Below are 20,508 nucleotides of genomic sequence, written 5' to 3'. Positions count from 1 at the left end.
TAAAACCTCTCGCGAGAACTGAAGGCTACCCTGTTCACCCGCACGGGGAGGGGGCGGGGAAGGGGCGTTTTCAGGGCCGAGAGAGTCTTTTAGGTTTGGAGGAGGGGCGTCAGCGAGCGGGAAATCGGGCGGGAAGAGGCAGAAAAAAAAAAAAAAAAAAAAAAAAAATTTTAGGGCGAGCACCGGGGTGGTTCCTGTTCTTAGAGTCGCGCGGCCCAGGAACGGCTGTTGCGCGAGGGAAGGCGGGACGCCCAGGTTGGTGCTAGGTCCAGAGGAATACCCCGTTCCTCAGTCCACACTCGCGTCTCCCTCTCGCCCCTCACCTCGCTTCCCGCCGGGCCTGCGGGGCGAGCTGCGCGTCGGTGAGTGCAGCCCGGCGGGGAAACCCACTGTTTGTAACGGGTGGCGGCGCCCATCAGGCGCGGCCCGGGTTCGGGGTGCAGCTGGCAATTTGCAACCCGCCATCCTCCGTCGGCTCGGGCGGGATCCGGGGAAACGCGGGCCGGTCCGCTGGCCTGTGGCGGGTCCGCCTCCGAGTCGAGAGAACTGTATCCCTTCTTTCCGACCCTTAGCCGGCGCTTCCTGGAGATCCCAAGCGTCTTCACTGGCATTCTGAGGAGACTACTCTTTTTTTTTTTGGTCTCTTTTTCTTCTTTACCCCCCTCCTTACCACCATTTTTGTTAATGGGGCCTAGGAGGAGAGTGCCTTGTAGTGTTGTCGCTGCATTTTATCTGCGAAAATTTTTCCGAAAGTGTTGCATTCAGTCTCCTCAAATGAATGCAAATCGCACAAGTTGTAGACGTCCGCGTTCTGTTCGTTCAGCTGTTTGAAGCTCCGACCGAGTGAGTCGGTATTCGGCAGTGATGAAAACAGACCGAAAACCTCGTCCTCAAATATGTGACTGCTGTAGCGTGTTCAAGTTTGTACTTGCTTTGTGTTCGGTTCCTTCAGAGGCCCTTGTGACAAGCTTTGATGATTTCTTTTGTTAAGGCCCTTAAGGTCGCTTCGAATCGGTGACGACCCTGGGAAATCGCCTGGCCTGGTAGTAGCCAGTATCCAGGTCCTTACTCTTCGACCATCCAGCTTGCACTCACACCCCCAGATATGTGTTGAGGCATAAAGATGTTCCAATTTACATATAAAGCGAAGTCCACCATTAACAGAATACACACACATAATATATCTTTTATGATGAATTTGTGCTGATTCATCCTATTGTAACTTGATTTCCCTCTTGAATAATTCAGAAAATGGATGTAACCAGCATCGTTTAGTGTATGATTGCGTTCATCCATTATGTTTTACTTGCCTAATTAGGAAGAAACTCTTGTTTGAGGGAACTGAAGACTTCAGGAAGCGTGAACATTTACTGCCTAGGAGGAGAGTTGAATACTAGTAGAGCATAGCACCTGGGATTGTGGAGTTTGTAGGTCCCTTTAATTGATAATGTAATTTTTGGCGAATGTCCCCCTCCATGAAGAGTGTATCTCATCAAGAGTCTTGTTAGGAGGTAAAGCTTAGTTTATGTTTTGGTTCTGTGTTACATGGTTCAGGTCTTTATTAAATACTCAACCAAGAATTGATGCCTGTAGGTGGGGGGGAATAATTGGATTATAGAGATTTAATATGCAAGTCAGGATTTGGAACATTTAATTGCTGTTTAAAACATGAGACATTTTACTAACACTAACAGGCACATATGGGATATTGTACTACTACTGCTACTTTCTTTCAAGCTAGTACTTCTGGTATAGCCATCACTTTCTACCTTGATAAAGGGAAGAGAAGGGATACAAAGTAAACAGCCCTATCTAAGAACTTCCTCCTTCCAGTTTCGCATTCTTCTGACTGGACCCTAAGTGGTGTAAGCTGTTACTGACCGTTTTTAGATGCCAGGGCCTGATAGGGTGTGTTTTTTTTTTTTTTTCTTTTTTTCTTTTTCTTTTTCCATGTGTTTCTTTCTTAACCTGTTTTAATTTACTTTTTTAGGGTTACTCTTTAAATAACAGGAAAATATCTTTTCACCATTTTTTTCATCTATTGTTTTCAGCTAAACTACTATATTGCACTTTTGCTTATTCAAGGACTTGCCAACCTGAGGATACATTTAGTGGCTCCTGTCTTGTATAATTAATTTTATGGTCATTTTGAACTCTCAATGAATTTAGAGCTAGTATTTACTTAACTTTAGATAAGCTAACATAATTGAGATTGCACACTAGCCAGCTGGATGTTTCAAAATATAACTACCATTTCCTGAGTTCCAAACTATGTGCCCTACCTTGTACTGGCAGTTTAATGCTTACTACAGTTCTGCGAGAAAATTATGGTTATCTTTGTTTTATGGATAAGAAAATTAAGATTGAGAAGTTAAAGAATGTGTCTGAAGTCACATAGCAGAGGTGGGATTCACGCTCCTCTTTCTGTTTTTTTCCTTACAATAGCTTGTGGGGGATCCATAAACAGCCCTACTGATAACTTCGTTCTAATTTCAGTCATTAAATATAACTTTCCCCCCTAATTTTCAGAGAATCCCTTCTCAAAATTTTGAAGTTATCCTCAATGAGTTACGACACACTTTTTAGATAAAGCTAGTGTGAACATGGAATGATTATGATTTCAATATTTGTTAGTGCTTTTAAATCTCAGCTGTTTGTTGAATGCCACTTATAATGTCCAAAAGGATGGTACTTTTACCATTTGTTCAGTTTTTTAGAAATGGAATAGGTGAGGCTTATTGAAAACTAACTTACAAATCCACCATGTCTGTGTCTTTGTGGTGAATGATAGGATTTTCCTACTTTATTCTTTCCTGGTCGTTTCCTGCAGTCAAGAGCTTAAGTGTAGATTATCTTGTTAACTTTAGTGTGTATATAATCAGTTTTTTAGAAAACATTTTTTTTCATGATTATGAAATTAATGGGGATTCAGATGTGTGTAATTTTGTATCTGGCCTTTTTCCTAACAAAGTAAAATGTGAACATATTTTCATGTTATTAAATAGGGCTTTAGGGGGGCGCCTGGGTGGCTCAGTGGGTTAAAACCTCTGCCTTCAGCTCCAGTCATGATCCCAGGCATCGGCTCTCTGCTCAGCAGGGAGCCTACTTCCTCCTCTATCTGCCTCCCTCTCTAACTACTTGTGATCTCTCTCTGTCAAATAAATAAATAAAATCTTTAAAAAATAAATAGGGTTTTAGGAATTTTTTTTAAAGACTATAACCTTTCATTTCATGGATCCAATGTAGTGTAATCCAGCCCCCCCCCCCCCCGCCCTGTTTTTGAACATTTAGTTTGTTTCTCTTTTTTTCCCATACTGTACAAGCAGTGATAAGCACTTGGGTGCATAGATCTTTGTCCACCTTGTTTTCTTAAGATTCATTTTGGAGAGTAAAAGAAGTGGTGGTATGAACATTTCTTAATGTACAATTTAAAAAACATTTCTATGTATTTTTTTTCTTTTCTTGGCCAGTGATGTTCTTGAGAATTGGACTGTTCATTCTGTATGAGCTGTTGGGAAATAGTGCTCTCTAGCTCACACCTCCCCTGTAAGTTATTTCTGCCTGCAGTGACTGTGAGTGCTCAATTTCTCCAGAAAGAGAGGAAGGAAAACCTTAAGAATTCTCAGGAGCAGATGCAGGTAATACAGTTTATTAAATTATTAAGAGACTTGGTTATTGAAACCCAGTCTGAACTTCATAATAAATATAGATCTCACGTGATAATACCTTTTCCAATTAATTAAATGTTTATTTTTAAAAAATATTTTATTTGTTTATTTGTCAGAGAGAGAAAGAGTGCACAAACAGGGGGAATGGTAGGCAGAGGGCAAAGCAGGTTCCCTGCTGAGCAAGGAGGTCCATGTGGGACTAGATCTCAGGACCCTGGGATTATGACCAGAACTGAAGGCAGGTGCTTAACTGATTGAGCCACCCAGGTGTCCCTCCATTTGGTTAAATTTTAAAATAAAAATTTCTAACCTGTAGAAAAAAATCCCGTTATATACAGAATCATCTTTTTATTATATTTGTTATAACATGCAGTTGTGGGGGGTATACTGTGCAGTATACGCTAATCAGTATAACCCTACACTTAATTTGCTTTTAAGTGAAGAATTTTGTGTAACAATGTTCATTTAGTAGTCAGTTTTTTCCTCCAAAGCTCTTGACTGTTATCGTAAAATATTTGAAATTAGCTGTATTTTGAGTGCTTGGCCCAATGTTAAGTATCTTTTACCACATTTACTTGTGTTTTAAATATGTCTTGGTTATCTTTTGGGGTTTTAGTCATTAGAGTTTTTTTCTTTGCCTATTTATGGTAACATCATAAAATTATACTATGTCAGTTAGCTTGAGAAGTGGAGATTTAAATCCAAGAAGATAGTACTTGGAGAGAATTACTAATTAGGACTGCCAAACATTAATAGAACAATTTAGTTGTGCTTCACTGAGCAGTGTTTCTCAGAATTTGTCCCAACTGTCATTTGAAAGGAGTTGTTACTTGTCATGTTAACAACAATAACAAGGAAGTGCATGTTTGAAGTAAAGGAAAAAATAAAAAAAAAATAAATGGATAAATGTTTTAAAATATTAGTTTGTAATTTTTAAAAATTTTGAAATTATTTTATGTGTTATTTTTGCAGAGTTATAGCAGAGGAAAAGTAGTAATTAACCATGGCACTGTTTTGAAGCTGTTACAGATAGATGCAGTGGGTGATGTTAAGTTTTTCTTTCACTTGACATTGCAAATGAAAGAATTTAGAATGCACTAGATGAGCTTATTTAAATGAGATCTGAGAAAAGTCTGTTTAGTATAATAGCAGTGTAGTGCTTTTGTAGAATGACTTTTTATGATTGCCTTTTGTATGTAAGTGGGTTTTGTATGTAAATGAGGGACTAGCTATACTTCCTCTTCTCACAGAAGTCAGCAGGGTCTAGCCGAAGGCCTAGGAATGGATATTCGAAGAACTTATGTTCCATTCCTGGTTCTGTTACTACATACGATCTTTATGTTTTAATCTTCAGGCCTTAGTTTTATTATCTTAAATAGATGACAATACTTATTCTTTCATGTTATTATTTTGGGGTTTAGGTGTAATATTACAGATGTACAAGTATTTTGAAAAAAGCGAAAAATCTTACAGATAAAAAGTTTTGTTTTTATTTTCAGCAAACCCTTATCTCCATCTCTGTTTATACAGCTGTACTTGCTGGGATATAGGATGGGTATCTCTGAAACTCATCCTCATTCATTTCATTTTCTGTCTAGCCTTAACCTTTTCAATTCACAGACAGTCGATCTTTCTTCCTTTCTCATTTGTTCCTTTCTCCTAGAAGTATCCATGGTATTGTCTCCTAGTATTTAACAGGTTCAGCTAGAAAGTAACATTTGTATTTATGTGGCTGCATGTCATAATTTTAGGTGTATATACTGTACCCAGAGTGATTTATACTGCAAAACATTCTGCAACAACTTAATTGTAATTGTGTCATTTACACTTGATAATTTACTTAAGCAGTTTATAACTCAACTGAAAGTACGCTTTGTCCTAATTTCAGTTTACTTAATGACTGTCATTATATTCCTACCACACCTTTGCAAATTATACTAGGTTTATCTGCTAATGGATTTACATTTTAGTGGGGAATATAGGTAACTTACTGAATGAACACACTTAGGAGCCATGGATCTGGCTTAATTTTTGAGGTTAAAAAAATGACAACAGATGCAGTAAAACAGCACTTTGGAATCTTAGGTTATGTAAGTACAATTGACCCTTGAACAGAGCTGGGGTTAGGGATGCTGACCCCACGCTGTTGAAAATCCCCTTATAACTTTTGACTCCTGTAACTAATAATAGCTTACTATTGATCAGAAGCTTTGCTGATAACATAAGTAGGCAATTAGCACATATTTTATGTTACATGTACTATATACTGTTATTTATTTTTTTACATTTTCTTTATCTGAGATGGAGAGAGAGAGCATGAGGAGAGGTGTAGGTGAAGTGGAGAAGAGGGAGTGGGAGAAGCAGGCTCCTCACTGAGCAGGGAGCCTGTCATGGGGCCAGATCCCAGGACCCCGAGATCCTGACCTTAGCCAAAGGCAGACACTTAACTGACAGAGCCACCCAGTCGCCCACATATACTGTATTCTTACAATAAAGGAAGACGGTAAAAATACTAAGAAAATCATAAGAGAAAGTATATTTACAGTACTATAATTATTGAAAAAAATCTGCATGAAAGTGGGCCTGTGCAATTCAAACCTGTGTTCAGGAGCCAACTGTACAGATCTTTTAGTCTTGAGGATAAAATGTCACTAAGCTATGGCTTCTTGGAATCTTGCTTGGAAGTTTTAACATGCTTTTAATTAATTTCATATTTGATCTTATTTTTGTTTTAGGTCTATCTTTTAACCATACAACTGGGTTTGGTTTATTCATTTTGAGAATATCTCTTAACAGGTGAGTTAATCTATATTCATTATGACTGCTGATCTATTTAGACATGTTTCTACCATTTTATTGTTTCTATTTGTAGTAGTTGGCTGTTCCTTTGTGCCTTCTTTTGGGTTTTCTTTGTTTTCCTCAGCCAGTTTGGAAATTATGATATATCTGTTCTTTTGATGGTTTACCTTCAGTTTTTTTATTGAGATATAATTTATATACAGTAACATTTATGTTTTTCTTGGTGTATAGCACTGTGTGTTTTAACAAACACAACCGTGTAACCATTACCACCACCATCGTGATATAGAAAAGTTCCATCATCCCCTCCTCCCCAATTTCCTTATGCCCCTGTAGTCAGTCCCTCTTATATTGGCAGCCATTGAACTGTTTTTCATTGCTACTTTTGCTTTTTCTAGAATGTCATGTAAATGGAATTGTGCAGTCTTTGTCTTGTCTGGCTTCTTTCACTTCACATACTACATTTGACATTTGTCTTAGTCTAGTTCTGACTGCTGTAACAAAATACCATAAGCTGGGTGGCTTAGAAACAACAGAAATTTATTTCATAGAGGCTGGTAAGTCCAAGATCAGGATGTCAGCAGTTTCAGTGTTTGGTGAGGAGGACCCACTTCTTTGTTCGTGGATGGCCATCTTTTCACTGTAATCTCCCGCCGTGAAAGGGGCAAGGTAGCTCTGAGGTGGTGGTGATGATGGTGGTGGGGTTTCTTATAAAAGTCATAATCTCTTTCATGAGAGCTCCCCCCTCATCATCTAAGCACATCCCAAAATTCCTACTCCTAACACCATCACATTGGGTTAGGATTTCAACATATGAATTTTGGGAGAGTTACATTCTAGTAGCATTCATCCAGGTTTTTGTATCTGTTAGTAGTTCATTCATTTTTATTACTAAATACTGTTCCATTGTAATGAAGTACCATAATTTATTTATCCATTCACCAGTTGAAGGACATCTGGCTTGTTTTTGGCGATTATGAGTAAAGCTACTATAAGCATTCCTAAAAAAGGTTTTTAATTAGTGTAGGTTTTCATTTCTCTGGAGCAATTGCTTAGTAATGCAATTGTTGGGTTGTTATGTTAAGTTTATGTTTTTCTTTCTAAGAAACTGCGTATCTGTTTTCCAAAGTGGCTGTGCCATTTTGTATTCCCACTAGCAATGTATGAAAATTCTGATATTTGGTGTTCTCAGCTATTTCTTATTTTAGCTATGCTAATAGATGTGTAGTACCACACTGTGATTTTAATTGTGCATTTCCTTAAGGTATGATAATATTGAACTTCTTTTAATGTATTTATTTGCTATCTGCATATCTTATTTCCATATCTTATTTGGTGAAGTGCCTATTCAGATGTTTTATTCTTGTTAAAATAAGTTTATTTTCTTATTGAATTTTTTTTTTAAAGATTTTATTTATTTATTTGACAGATATCACAAATAGGCAGAGAGGCAAGCAGAGAGAGAGAGGAGGAAGCAGGCTCCCTGCGGAGCAGAGAGCCCTATGCGGGGCTTGATCCCAGGACCCTGGGATCATGACCTGAGCCGAAGGCATAGGCTTTAACCCACTGAGCCACCCTGGCGCCCCTATTGAATTTTTTTTTTAAGATTTTATTTATTTATTTGACAGACAGAGATCACAAGTAGGCAGAGAGGCAGGCAGAGAGAGAGGAAGGGAAGCAGGCTACCTGCTGAGCAGAGAGCCCAATGCAATGCAGGGCTTGATCCCAGGACCCTGGGGTCATGACCTGAGCCCTGAGCCATAGGCAGAGGCTTAACCCACTGAGCCACCCAGGTTCCCCTTCTTTTTTTTTGTTTTTTTTTTCCAGGCTCCCCTTCTTATTGAATTTTAAGTATAGATTCTTTGTATATTCTGGATATAAGTCTTTTGTCAATTTCTCTCAGTCTATGGTGTGTTTGTGTGTGTGTGCGTGTGCGTGTGTCTTTATATTCTTTATGGTGTCTTTCACTGAGCAGAATTTAAAAATTTTGTTAAAGGCCAGTTTATTTCTTTCTTTTTGATAGTTTTTTTTGATTATAGTTTTGATGTTCTTCCTAGGAAAACTTTTAAGAAACCAAGGTTACAAAGGTTTTTCTCTTAACTTTTCTTACAGCTTTTCTATAGTTGCAGTTTTCACATTTAGGTTTATGATTCATTTAGAGTTAATTTTTATAAAAGGTGTGAGGTATTGGTTGAGGTTCATGTTTTGCAAAAGAATGTCCAGTTGTTTCAGCAGCATTTGTTCAAGACTGTCCTGTTTCCAGTGAATTGCAACTTTGGATAAGTAGAATCTGCAACTTTGTAGAAAATCAGGTGGCTATATTATGTGTGGGTCTATTTCTAGGCTGTCTTCTCTTTCCATTGACTTATATGTTAATCCTTTTTTTTTTTTTTAAGATTTTATTTATTTGACAGACAAAGATCACAAGTAGGCAGAGAGGCAGGCAGAGAGAGAGGAGAGGGGGGAAGCAGGCTCCCTGCTGGGCAGAGAGCCCCATCCCAGGATCCTGAGATCATGACCCGAGCCAAAGGCAGAGGCTTAACCCACTGAGCCACCGAGGCACCCTGATTGTGAAATTTTATACCAAGTCTTGAAGTCAGATAGTGTGAGTCCTTTAACTTTGTATTTTGCTTTTGAAATTATCTTGACTATTCCAGTTCCTTTGCCTTTCCTTATAAATTTTGTTGTTACTTTGTAATTTTTCCTTATAAATTTTTTTTAATCAGCTTGTCATTTTTTATGAGAAACAGATTGCTGGGATTTTGAATGGAATTGCATTAAATCTATATATCAGCTGGGGAGAACTGAAACCTTAAGAGTCTTCAACACAGCAGTTCTCTTCATTTTTTTTTTTTTTCCTCTTCATTTGTTTTAGTGATTTTGATTTCTGAGTCTGACACTTAACCAACTGAGCCACCCAGGCACCCTTTAATGTTTGTTTTACAAGAGCACCTTTAGTTTCCTTACTGGATTATTTACACATTTTTTACTCTTCACCACCAATAATTCTGAGGACCTGCAGAAGCCTTTACAATAAACATGTAGTTTTTTTCTACTAAATATGGTTGACTGCAAAATTCTAGAGAATAAGTTGCAATTCATCAACCAATTTGCCTGAGGTACACCAACTTGGGATGCTTCTCCTTAAGAGCCAGCCACTGAAAAATGAAGTAATCGGAGACGTGAAACAGAATCTTTCTGGATAGGGATAAATGTTCTCCTTTTCATGCTTTCAACATAGATAGTGATTACTTTCTTTATTCCTACTATCTCAAAGAGAAGGGCAGATATGCAGATAGGAGCACATGTTCCTGGTTCATTACACAATACCAAATCTGGCTTCATTCTGTGAGTCAGTGGAAAGGAGAGCCACATGTAGTACAGGGTGGCACGCACTGTGGAGAGCAAGGACTGTGAACCTTCCGGCTTCTGGAAATGCAGTGAATGTAGTATTTGGGAAGCATGGTACTAGGGTCTCAATCAGCTCGATTTAGTTCAAAAGAATTTATTTTATGGGCACTCATTTCATCAGTATCAGCAATGATAATGTCTAGGAGAGTAAGCAATGGACAGGTTCTCAAGCAGCCTCAGGATCTCAGTAATGTGCCCACGGGACATAGCCAAAACCAAGAGACTGAGAGACTGATGGGGTACCAGCACCCAAGAAGCACCAGGAGCACTACCCACAGCTGCAGTGCCAGCAGCGCGGCCACCACAGTTCCCGCCGCGGCTAGGAGGAGGACTCTAGCCCTGCAAAGAAACAAAGCATGTGTACTATCCCCACTCCAGAAACCGTCACAGTTCAAGAAGTACAGGCACTGTGGAGATGGAGATGCAGACTTGCAGTATTTGTCTTTTGTGATTAGCTTGTTTCACTGAGTATAATGTCCTTAAAGTTCACCCATGTTATAGCATTTGATGTGATCGCCCCCCCCCCCTTTTTAGGCCAATTAATATTCCTTCTTACCTATGTACCACATTTTCTTTATCCATTCATCTGTTGTTGAGCAACTAGGTTGCTTCTCTATCTTGTCAATTGTGAATAATGCCACAATGAATATGGGTTTGTAAATACCTCTTGGAGATTCTGTTTTCAATTCTTTGGGGTATATATCTAGAGCTTGGTTTGCTGGATCATATAGTAGTTCTATTTTTCTTTCTTTTTTTTTTTTTTTTAAAGATTTTATTTATTTATTTGACAGACAGAGAGAGGAGGAAGCAGGCTCCCTGCTGAGCAGAGAGCCTGGAGGGGGACTCAATCCCACGACCCTGAGACCATGACCTGAGCTGAAAGCAGAGGCTTTAACCCTCTGAGCCACCCAGGTGCCCCTCTGTTTTTCATTTTTTGAGGTTCCTCCATACTGTTTTCCATAGCTGCTGCACCATTTTATAATCCCACCAATAGTGGGTAAGTGTTCCAATTTCTCCACGCCTCACCAACACTTGTTATTTTCTTTGGTTTTGGTTTTGGCTATTGTAAGGGGTCCGAAGTGGTATCTCATTACAGTTTTTTTTTTTTTTAAGATTTTATTTATTTATTTGACAGAGAGAGATCACAAGTAGGCAGAGAGGCAGGCAGATAAAGAGGGGGAAGCAGGCTCCCCGCTGAGCAGAGTCACCCAGGTGCCCCCTCATCACAGTTTTGATTTGCATTTGTCATGATGATGATGGTGGGCATCTTTTCTTTTTTTCTTTTTTCTTTTTTTTAAAAAAGACTTTATTTGTTTATTTGACATAGATCACAAGTAAGCACAGAGGCAGGCAGGGGGGTGGGGAGGAAGCAGTCTTCCTGCTGAGCAGAGAGCCCGATGTGGGGCTCAATTCCAGAACCCTGGGATCATGACCTGAGCCGAACGCAAAGGCTTTAACCTACTGAGCCACCCACGTACCCCAGTGGTGGGCATCTTTTCATATGCTTGTTTGCCATTGGTGTATCTTTAGAAAAACGTGTGTTTTTTGCCTATTAAAATTTTTTTTATTATTGAGTTGAGTTCTTCATATATTCTGAATATTAATCCCTTATCAGATAATGGTTTTCAAATGTTTCTCCCATATTCTAGGTTGCTTTTTCACTCTTTTGTTTCCTTTGCTGTCTTTCGTTTTTCACTATCATATTTTAAATTTCTAAGAGTTGTTTTTTATCCTATAAATATTTCTTGTTATAGAATCCTTTTCTTACTACACAGATATTATTATCTTTCTTACGATAATAATGATAGCTTTTTTGAAGTTCTTGTCTTTCTCCATAGTCACTTCATTGCATTTTTTTTGTTTACTTGATGTACCTTATTGTTAGAAGCTTTTCTCACATATCTTGTTATAGTAAAGAGAGAGGAAATAGAACTTGAAAGCTGGTTGAAACTGAGTCTGTGTCTGCAGTCTCAAATGGGCAGTTTAATTGGAGAACCTCTTGGGTTAATAATATCTTTAGGTCTTTTCTGTTAAGGTAGTAAGATTGCTCAGAGAAAGATTTTCTAGTCTTCTTTCTGGGAGAGTATAGGCCTAGTCGTTGGTATTTCTGGGTGCTTTCTAGGGGAAGAGAGTAGTATTTGTTCAGTATTTAGGAATTAGGAATTTATATGTTCCCCCTATTTTCAGTATGTTATCTCAACTGTTATCAGCTGTACTCTGGTATCCCCCAGTCCAGAGATTTTGTTTTTACCTTGTCTAGAAGCAGTCTCTCTGAGTTGGGATAGGGGTGCCATAGTCTTAAATGTCTTAAAGAGTCTTTTGATCAATCTCTGTGTGGTCAGTTTTCATCACAGTGGGCCAGGGACCTTTCCTACCTTTGAAATTTTATATTGTTTTTGTATATAGTTAAAAAACCATATACCTGTATTCTTATTTTTTTTCACTCTAAAGATTCAGGAATTCTGTAATTATAATGACCTTCTTAGCCCCTCCTTTAAAATGTTATTCATGTAAAACTCACAACTATAACTCCTTTAAATTATAACCATTTGTTAAATTAATATTGTGATCACTTGTTTAGGGTCACAAAGTTTATTAAGTGTGAGATAGTTTGGCAGTTATACTCTGAACCCCACTAGATTGTATACTGGTTCTCCTGTTTTGTTTTGTTTGTTTGTTTGTTTTTTAAAGATTTTATTTATTTATTTGACAGACAGAGATCACAAGTAGGCAGAGAGACAGGCAGAGAGAGAGGGGGAAGCAGGCTCCCTGCTGAGCAGAGAGCCTGATGTGGGGCTCGATCCCAGGACCCTGAGACCATGACCTAAGCCAAAGGCAAAGGCTTAACCCACTGAGCCACCCAGGCGCCCCTGTTTTGTTTGTTTTATTTTATTTTTGTGTATGATAGTCTTTTCTTTTAAAGATTAAATCCAGTAATAACATGTAACCAGTTCTTGAATTCTGTAATCTAGTAATTTTTATTAAGAGGAACTCAAAGCAGCCCAAACAATTATACTAGTATGTATGTATGTATGTGTTTTAGAGAGAGAGAGAGAGAGAGCGCGCCTGCATGTGTGCAAGGGGCAGAGGGAAGAGGGAGAGAAAGAATCCTAAGCAGGCTCCACACATATCATGGAGCCCAAGGCGGGCTCGATCCCACGACCACAAGATCACCACCTGAGCCAAAATCAAGAGTCAGGTCCTCAACTGACTGAGCCACCCAGATGCCAGAAAAGACTATTTTAAGGCTGTCTGCTGCTTAACACAGTTTACACATATTTATTTAACTCTTTCTCATAAAGCCACAGACCCTCAAGAAAGCTTTAGGGGGAATAAAAACCCATTAATCTCCCCCCCCCTTTTTTTCTTCAGAACATTTATTTTACATCTAATAAATAAAAAGTCACTCTTGATATATATGTTGTTGAGTTAAAAGATGGGGAACCAGACAGTGTATATCCATTAAATTTCTAAGAAATACAAGGTAAAAAAATGAAATCTTTAGGTAGGTTCTTCTTTTTTTTTTTTGGTAGTTATTAAAAAATTGAGGTATAATTGATATATAGCATTCTGTTTCAGTGGTTCAACATAGTGATTTGATATCTGTATACATTGTGGAATGATTACCACAAGAAGTCTAGTTAACATTCATCACCATATATAGTCACAGAATTTTTTTCTTGTGATAAGAACTTTTAAGATTTGCTCTTTTATGAGTTTTCAAGTAAGAAGTACAGTATTATTAGCTATAGACTGCATGTACATTAGGGTAAGTTTTTTTTTTTTTTTAAGATTTTATTTATATATTTGGCAGATAGAGATCACAAGTAGGGAGCGAGGCAGGCAGAGAGAGAGAGGAGGAAGCAGGCTCCCTGCCAAGCAGAGAGCCCGATGCGGGGCTCGATCCCAGGACCCTGGGATCATGACCCGAGCGAAAGGCAGAGGCTTTAACCAACTGAGCCACCCAGGCGCCCCGAGGGTGCCTGGGTGGCTCAGTCAGTTAAGTCTGAGTCTTTTTTTTTTTTTTTTTTTTTTTAAGATTTTATTTATATATTTGGCAGATAGAGATCACAAGTAGGGAGCGAGGCAGGCAGAGAGAGAGAGGAGGAAGCAGGCTCCCTGCCAAGCAGAGAGCCTGATTAAGTTTTTTTTTTTAAGATTTTATTTATTTGACACAGAGAGAGATCACAGGTAGGCAGAGAGCAGGCAGAGAGAGAGGGGGGAAGCAGGCTCCCTGCTGAGCAAAGAGCCCAATGCGGGGCTTGATCCCACGACCCTGAGACAATGACCTGAGCCGAAGACAGAGGCTTAACCCACTGAGCCACCCAGGTGCCCCTAGGATAAGTTTTAAGTTCAGACAAAGAAGTTAGATTTGTTATTCTCCAAAATGTGAAAGGACCTACTGTATAATACAGAAATAATTTACTGCCTTTTCACAAGAATATAATTCAAGCTTTGCTAAAATTTTGTATTCCATGAAGGCATCTAAAATTCTAAGCCTTGGAACAGGCACTTCTTTCTTCTTCCCGTGTCCACCTATGTGGTACTTTTTATGGATTTCTGGTTGATGTCTCAAAGTCCAAGAGGTTATCTAGAATTTAATCTCTGTTTGCTGGAATTAGGCCTGAAGGATGGTCATTATCTCTCGAGTCTCCTCTACGTTAGTACTGCCCCTGCCATGGGATCTCAGGACTGCAGTTTCATCAGGCTTGGATACTTTTCTCTCTGTAGATTGTACTATTCTATTTCAGCTTGAGCTGCTTTGGCCTGCTTCAGCTTCCATTTCTTTTTGCATGTGAACCTTGGACACTTTCTGGGTACCCACTTCTCAGTCTACAGAAGCTGCTGTAAACCCTGTGACTGACTGGCCATGGTGGTGGGATTGCTGAGGCTAGCTGGATCATCCCCTTGGGTCACCTGACCCAGCTGCACAAGATAGTGCCTGTGCTAGTGCCTTGTGGGCTATCCTCTCTCCTATCTTGTTAAACTTTGACCAGTAATCCTATGAGGTTAAGCATATAGACAAGGAAACACATTTAAGAGGGACTGTATAAATTTCTCACAGTCCCTTGCTTCTGTTTAGCTCACTCGAAACCTTATGTTTTTATTATTTTACCTCCACTCTGCCCTGATTGATAATGGGAACTCCCAAAACCATACCACCAAACTCTTAACACTCGTGCAAGTAGACCAGTGAGTCTTTCTGCAGCTTTGCCTTTTAACCCTTACCGCTTCTTGTCCCAGGGCCATTTCTGAAACAGTAGAGGTAACAGCTACTCCACTGAACAACCAGTTCCAAATTCTGTCATCAAATCTATGTTCCTGTTCCAAATGGTAAGTTTTCTTGTGGTCATATTAAAACTTTTATGAATTTTAACTTTAGATATTTTCATCTGTGGGAGGAAAAAATAAACTTTTATGAACACAATGTTAATTAGTATTTAGTGTTTTGAGACCACTTTTATATGGAGGAAATCAGAAGTATAGGACCGTTGAGATTTATTTAGCCAAACAAAAAAGATACCGTACATCAGCTCAGAATCTATTGTTATTTGTTATATTTTTATCATGGGCCACGTATTTATTTATTTATTAAAGATTTTATTTATTTATTTGACAGAGATCACAAGTAGGCAGAGAGGCAGGCAGAGAGAGAGAGGAGGAAGCAGGCACCCTGTCAAGCAGAAAGCCGGATGTGGGACTCGATCCCAGGACCTTGAGATCAGCTGAAGGCAGAGACTTAACCCACTGAGCCACCCAGGCGCCTAGGGGCATTATTTAAGTGCTAGACAGACAAACACAGTTGTAAAAGTTTTAATAGAATATGAATTATGATATGAAGAGAATCTTACTGACTACTTTTTTTGGACTAAATTTTAAGTGACTAAATCTGATTATTAATAAAATAATAATTGTCATTTATCAACTGTCTTTCATAGGTTTGACATTATGCTTTACAAATGTTAATCATATAATCTTGAAAATAACCCTTGAATATAGATTGGTGGTATTGACATTTTGCAGTTGAAAAAACTGGGTTAGAGAGGTTAAGAAATTTATATTAGGTCACAGAGCTTGTAATTTGACAGAGTTAGCTTTCAAACCTGAATATATCTGTCTCAGACCTTTTGCTTTTCTCATTGTATCTGATAACTTGTGGTATTTGAATTTTAGCCATGTAGAAAGTCAAAGAATTTTAAGATGCTAAAGAGAGAAAAATCTAATGGGTGTGGTGTAGAAACTATATTTAAATGTACTGAACTATTATAATTTTTTTGTGTTTTTTTTTGTTTTCAGGTAATACATGCATATTATTTCTTTTATTTTAAAAGAAATGAGTGTAACTAATATTGCATTAAGAGTTGAAACCTGGCTTTTAGCTACATGGCATGTTAAAGTACCTCTAATGTGGCTGGAAGCTTGTATTAACTGGATCCAAGAAGAAAATGGTAATGTTAATTTGAGTCAGGCACAAATGAATAAACAAGTGTTTGAGCAATGGCTTCTTACTGATCTGAGAGATTTGGAACATCCTCTTTTACCTGATGGCATTTTAGAAGTTCCAAAAGGAGAACTGAATGGATTTTTTGCTCTGCAGATTAATTCATTGGTTGATGTGAGTCAACCTGCGTATTCCCAGATACAAAAGTTGAGAGGAAAGAATACAACAAATGACTTAATTACAGCTGAAACACAAGTAACCCCAAAACCTTGGGAAGCAAAGCCTTCACGAATGTTGATGCTGCAGCTAACTGATGGAGTTGTACAAATGCAGGGAATGGAATATCAGTCTATTCCAGCTCTTCATAGTGATCTTCCCCCAGGTACAAAAATTTTGATTTATGGAAACATTTCTTTCCGTCTTGGTGTTCTCTTACTGAAACCAGAAAATGTAAAGGTGTTGGGAGGGGAAGTAGATGCTCTTTTAGAGGAATATGCCCAAGAAAAAGTACTTGCAAGATTAATTGGGGAATCTGATCCTGTAGTTTCAGTAATACCAAATAATTCTAATCAAAGCATCCCTGGAATTACAGATGTTCTAGATTCTGCATTAGGACCTTCTGATGAAGAACTCTTGGCAAGTCTTGATGAAAATGATGAGCTTATAGCAAATAATGACACCTCCTTAGAAAGAAGATGTTTCAGTACAGGTAGTTCCTCAAATACTATTGCCACAAAGCAGTCAAGTTTTGAACCACAACAAATTATTTCTCCAAAACCAAAAGAGGAAGCACCAAATCAATCTGTGTATTTCAGTGATGGGGAATTAGATGACTTTTCACTGGAGGAGGCTTTGCTTTTAGAAGAAACTGTCCAGAAAGAACAAATGAAGACTAAAGAATTGCAGCCATTGACTTTGAACAGAACCCCAGATGAAAGTATAGAGAGATTTTCACATAAACCTAATACTAAGGATAATTTTTCTTTGATTTGCAAAAATGGAAACAATATTTGGAATGAGAAAAATTTATCTGAACAAATGACTAATGAAGGCAAATCTTTTACTTGTCCATCTGCGGGAGACCAAAACAGTAGTATTTTTTCAGTTCATAATGTACCCCTTCCCCATGACTTTACAAATAAAGACTCAGAGACAGATAATAAAACAGAACAAACCTTCAGTAGTGCCGCTGGACATTCCTTAAATAATAAAATGTCAATATCAAATGGAGAGCTGGTAAATTATTTACCAAAAATGAGTTCACACATTTCTAATGAAAATGATCACCATTTACAGACTTGTTCTTCAAGATCATCAGAGAACAGCACCAATTTTTCTATTGCCATGGATTTATATTCTCCACCCTTTATCTATTTGTCTGTTTTAATGGCCAGCAAACCAAAGGAGGTTACAACAGTGAAGGTCAAAGCATTTATTGTAACTTTAACTGGAAATCTTTCAAGTTCTGGTGGCATTTGGAGTATAACAGCAAAGATTTCCGATGGCACTGCATATCTAGATGTAGACTTTGTAGATGAAATACTTACTAGTTTGATAGGGTTTTCAGTACCAGAAATGAAACAGTTAAAAAAGGATCCTCTTCAGTACCAAAAGTTCCTGGATGGTTTGCAGAAGTGTCAGAGAGATTTAATAGATTTGTGCTGTCTAATGACTATTTCATTTAATCCCTACTTGTCTAAAGCAATGGTACTGGCATTACAAGATGTTGAAATGGAACACCTTGAGAACCTGAAGAAGCGACTGAATAAATAATTTACCAAAATAGTATTAGAAAACAATTAACCAAGAAAATATTTAGAATTAAATTTGAACTTTTATGTTTGAAACTTTTTTGTAAAAGGGAAAAAGGAAGTCTTATACCTTATTTTGGTTTAATTTAAAACTGTTGAACTATGTTTGTATATTTAGGTTTTTTTAATAAAATTTTTTATTATAATGGTTAGACAAAAGAATTTGGTGACCCATTGTTATCGAAAATTTTGTTTTCTGCTTGTCATTCCACATGAGACGATTGCTAAAGTATTGTGTTGGTGTTGACTGATGAGTCATATTGTTGGAAGTTAGCAATTATAAATAGGTAGTTGTACTTCTAATATGTTGAGTTACTCAGAGATATTTTTATATTATTATACTTAGGAAAAAATCTAAATCTACTGATCAGAATGTCAGGCTTTCAGATGCAAAAATGCTTTGTTGGTTTTTATTTTACTGATAGTAAATATTTGCCTGGTATACTTAAGGCAAATACAATGTCAGCCTGATAGGTTTCAGAGATTATATTGAATGGTTTAATTATTTTCAAGGATAATTTATTTCAAATAGCATATTGAAAACTTGAATATAAGATTCAGTAAATACTTTTTTTTGGATCAAAGTAAGGTGTTTTGTTCATACCTTAGGTATTATCTCCCCCTTCCCCCCTTTTTAAAAAGATTTTGTTTGTTTATGACAGCACAAACAGGAGGAGCAGCAGGCATAAGGAGAGGGAGGAGCAGGCTCCCCAATGAGAAGGGAGCCTGATGGGGGACTCAATCCCAGGACCCTGGGATCATGACCTGAGCTGAAGGCAGATACTTACTTGACTGAGACATCCAGGTGACCCTATCCCCTTTCTGAATTAGTTCTACATGTAGACCTACCTTTAGTTTTGTTGGGAGTACTGATTTTTTTTTTTTTTTTTAATGGAGACCGTTTACCACTTTGCTGTTAAAAGGTCACTTTTTTTTTAAAAGGTCACATTTGAAAGGTAAAGTTACTTTTATTAATCTTTTGTCTTTAGAAATTTAGAGTGTCTTAATTTTTTTTTTTTTTTAAGTAACTTCTACACCCAATGTGGGGCTTGAACTCCTGATCAGGAGTTGTATGCTCTATGGACTGAGCCAGACACGTGCCCTAAAGTATCTTAAGTTTTAAAACATTACACAAATACTTAAGTAAGAGAAACATGGTGTTTTCTTTGAGTTAAAATAACATAATAGGAAAATATCTGGAAGAGAAATACATATTTACAATTATAGATGTAAAAAATATTTTAAAAGTCTTTGCCGTTGTGTTTGAAGGATGACAATCAGAATTCAAGGTACAACACAGATTTTACCTCTTCTGTATACTTGCATAACTCTTACTATAAGAGAGCTAGGTGAGATGGCATTGTTTTGTGATCTTTTCAATGTTCTTTACCTCTGTGACTAGTGCTTGAAAGCTGGGATTGGACTTTATTTTCTCTTCATATTCAGTCACTAAAGACTGGGTACATCCTTCTATATTGGTGCTGTGATTCTGGCTCTGGTCTTCTCAGGCCTCGATTATTCCAGTAGGTTTACTTATTGATCTGTGACTTATTTTGTCCTGAAACCTTTTCCCATAACTCTGCCTGAATGGTCTTTCTAGAATGAATTCATTGTTTTCTCTTTGTTAATTTTTTTTTTTTAAGATTTTATTTATTTATTTGACAGAGATCACAAGTAGCCAGAGAGGCAGGCAGAGAGAGGGGGGAAGCAGGCTCCCCGCTGATCAGAGAGCCCGAGGCGGGCCTTGATTCCAGGACCCTGAAATCATGACCTGAGCTGAAGGCAGAGGCTTAACTCACTGAGCCACCCAGGCGCCTTCTCTTTGTTAATCTTTAAATTAACCTCCTCCTTCCCTCTACTTACAGAGTGAAGTACAAACTCTTCATCTAGTGTGTAAGGTCTTTTGTGATCTGGCTCTTGTCTTCTTTTTCAGCTTCATCTTGCTCCATTACTCTGCACCTACCTAGTCTGTCCTGAAATTTTACTCATATCAATTTGTAATTCCCCAAACGTGGGGGAATATACCTTATGTTTTCATACTGAAGCTCATAGTGATCCCTCTCCCTCCCAAATTCATTCATATGGATTTCCAGCTCAATGTAAGCTTTAGGTGCCCATTAAGATATTTCCCTGTCTACTTTCATGCTGTTATATACATTGTACAGAATAATATTATGTATGTTTTGCTGAACTTACTTGCTTTTCTCATTCTGTTAAATTTTTGAACAAAATTCAGTAGGAAATTAGGATTTTAAAAATAAAAAACAATGCCAAAATTAAGAATTTAGTGAATGGGTTTAACATCAGGTGAACTATAGCTGTAGGAATAGTGAATTGAGTTTGGTCAGAAGAAAAAAATTCAGAATGATAGAGAGTC

General features: G+C 37.8%; 1 protein-coding gene and 1 pseudogene across 5 annotated transcripts; one reads left to right on the top strand and one right to left on the bottom strand.

Moving 5' to 3' along the window:
* The first annotated feature begins 109 nt into the window (after positions 1–109).
* RMI1 (RecQ mediated genome instability 1) lies at positions 110–18,756 on the top strand. Of its 5 annotated transcripts, XM_046023783.1 has the most exons (6): positions 110–362; positions 3,471–3,638; positions 6,404–6,464; positions 15,123–15,212; positions 16,176–16,702; positions 16,913–18,756. In XM_046023783.1, exons 5-6 carry the CDS (start codon positions 16,183–16,185, stop codon positions 18,091–18,093), a joined length of 1,701 nt encoding a protein of 566 aa, XP_045879739.1. In that variant the 5' UTR covers positions 110–362; positions 3,471–3,638; positions 6,404–6,464; positions 15,123–15,212; positions 16,176–16,182; the 3' UTR covers positions 18,094–18,756. The 5 variants fall into 5 exon arrangements, with proteins under 5 accessions (XP_045879739.1, XP_045879735.1, XP_045879736.1 ...); XM_046023779.1 differs by having other exon boundaries at positions 16,176–18,756; XM_046023781.1 differs by having other exon boundaries at positions 111–255; positions 16,176–18,756.
* Positions 9,028–10,339, bottom strand: LOC123952598 (annotated as a pseudogene).
* Positions 18,757–20,508: the final 1,752 nt, after the last annotated feature.

This window comes from Meles meles, chromosome 11 (genome assembly GCF_922984935.1).
Source record: "Meles meles chromosome 11, mMelMel3.1 paternal haplotype, whole genome shotgun sequence".
In the NCBI taxonomy this organism is placed as follows: Eukaryota; Metazoa; Chordata; class Mammalia; order Carnivora; family Mustelidae; genus Meles; species Meles meles.
Note: the sequence above shows the minus strand (reverse complement) of the source record. Positions and strands in the feature narration are given on the sequence as shown.

What these genes read in the sequence shown, in the direction of transcription:
- RMI1 (XM_046023780.1), top strand. Translation starts at nt 16,183, where the DNA reads ATGCATATTATTTCTTTTATTTTAAAAGAAATGAGTGTAACTAATATT.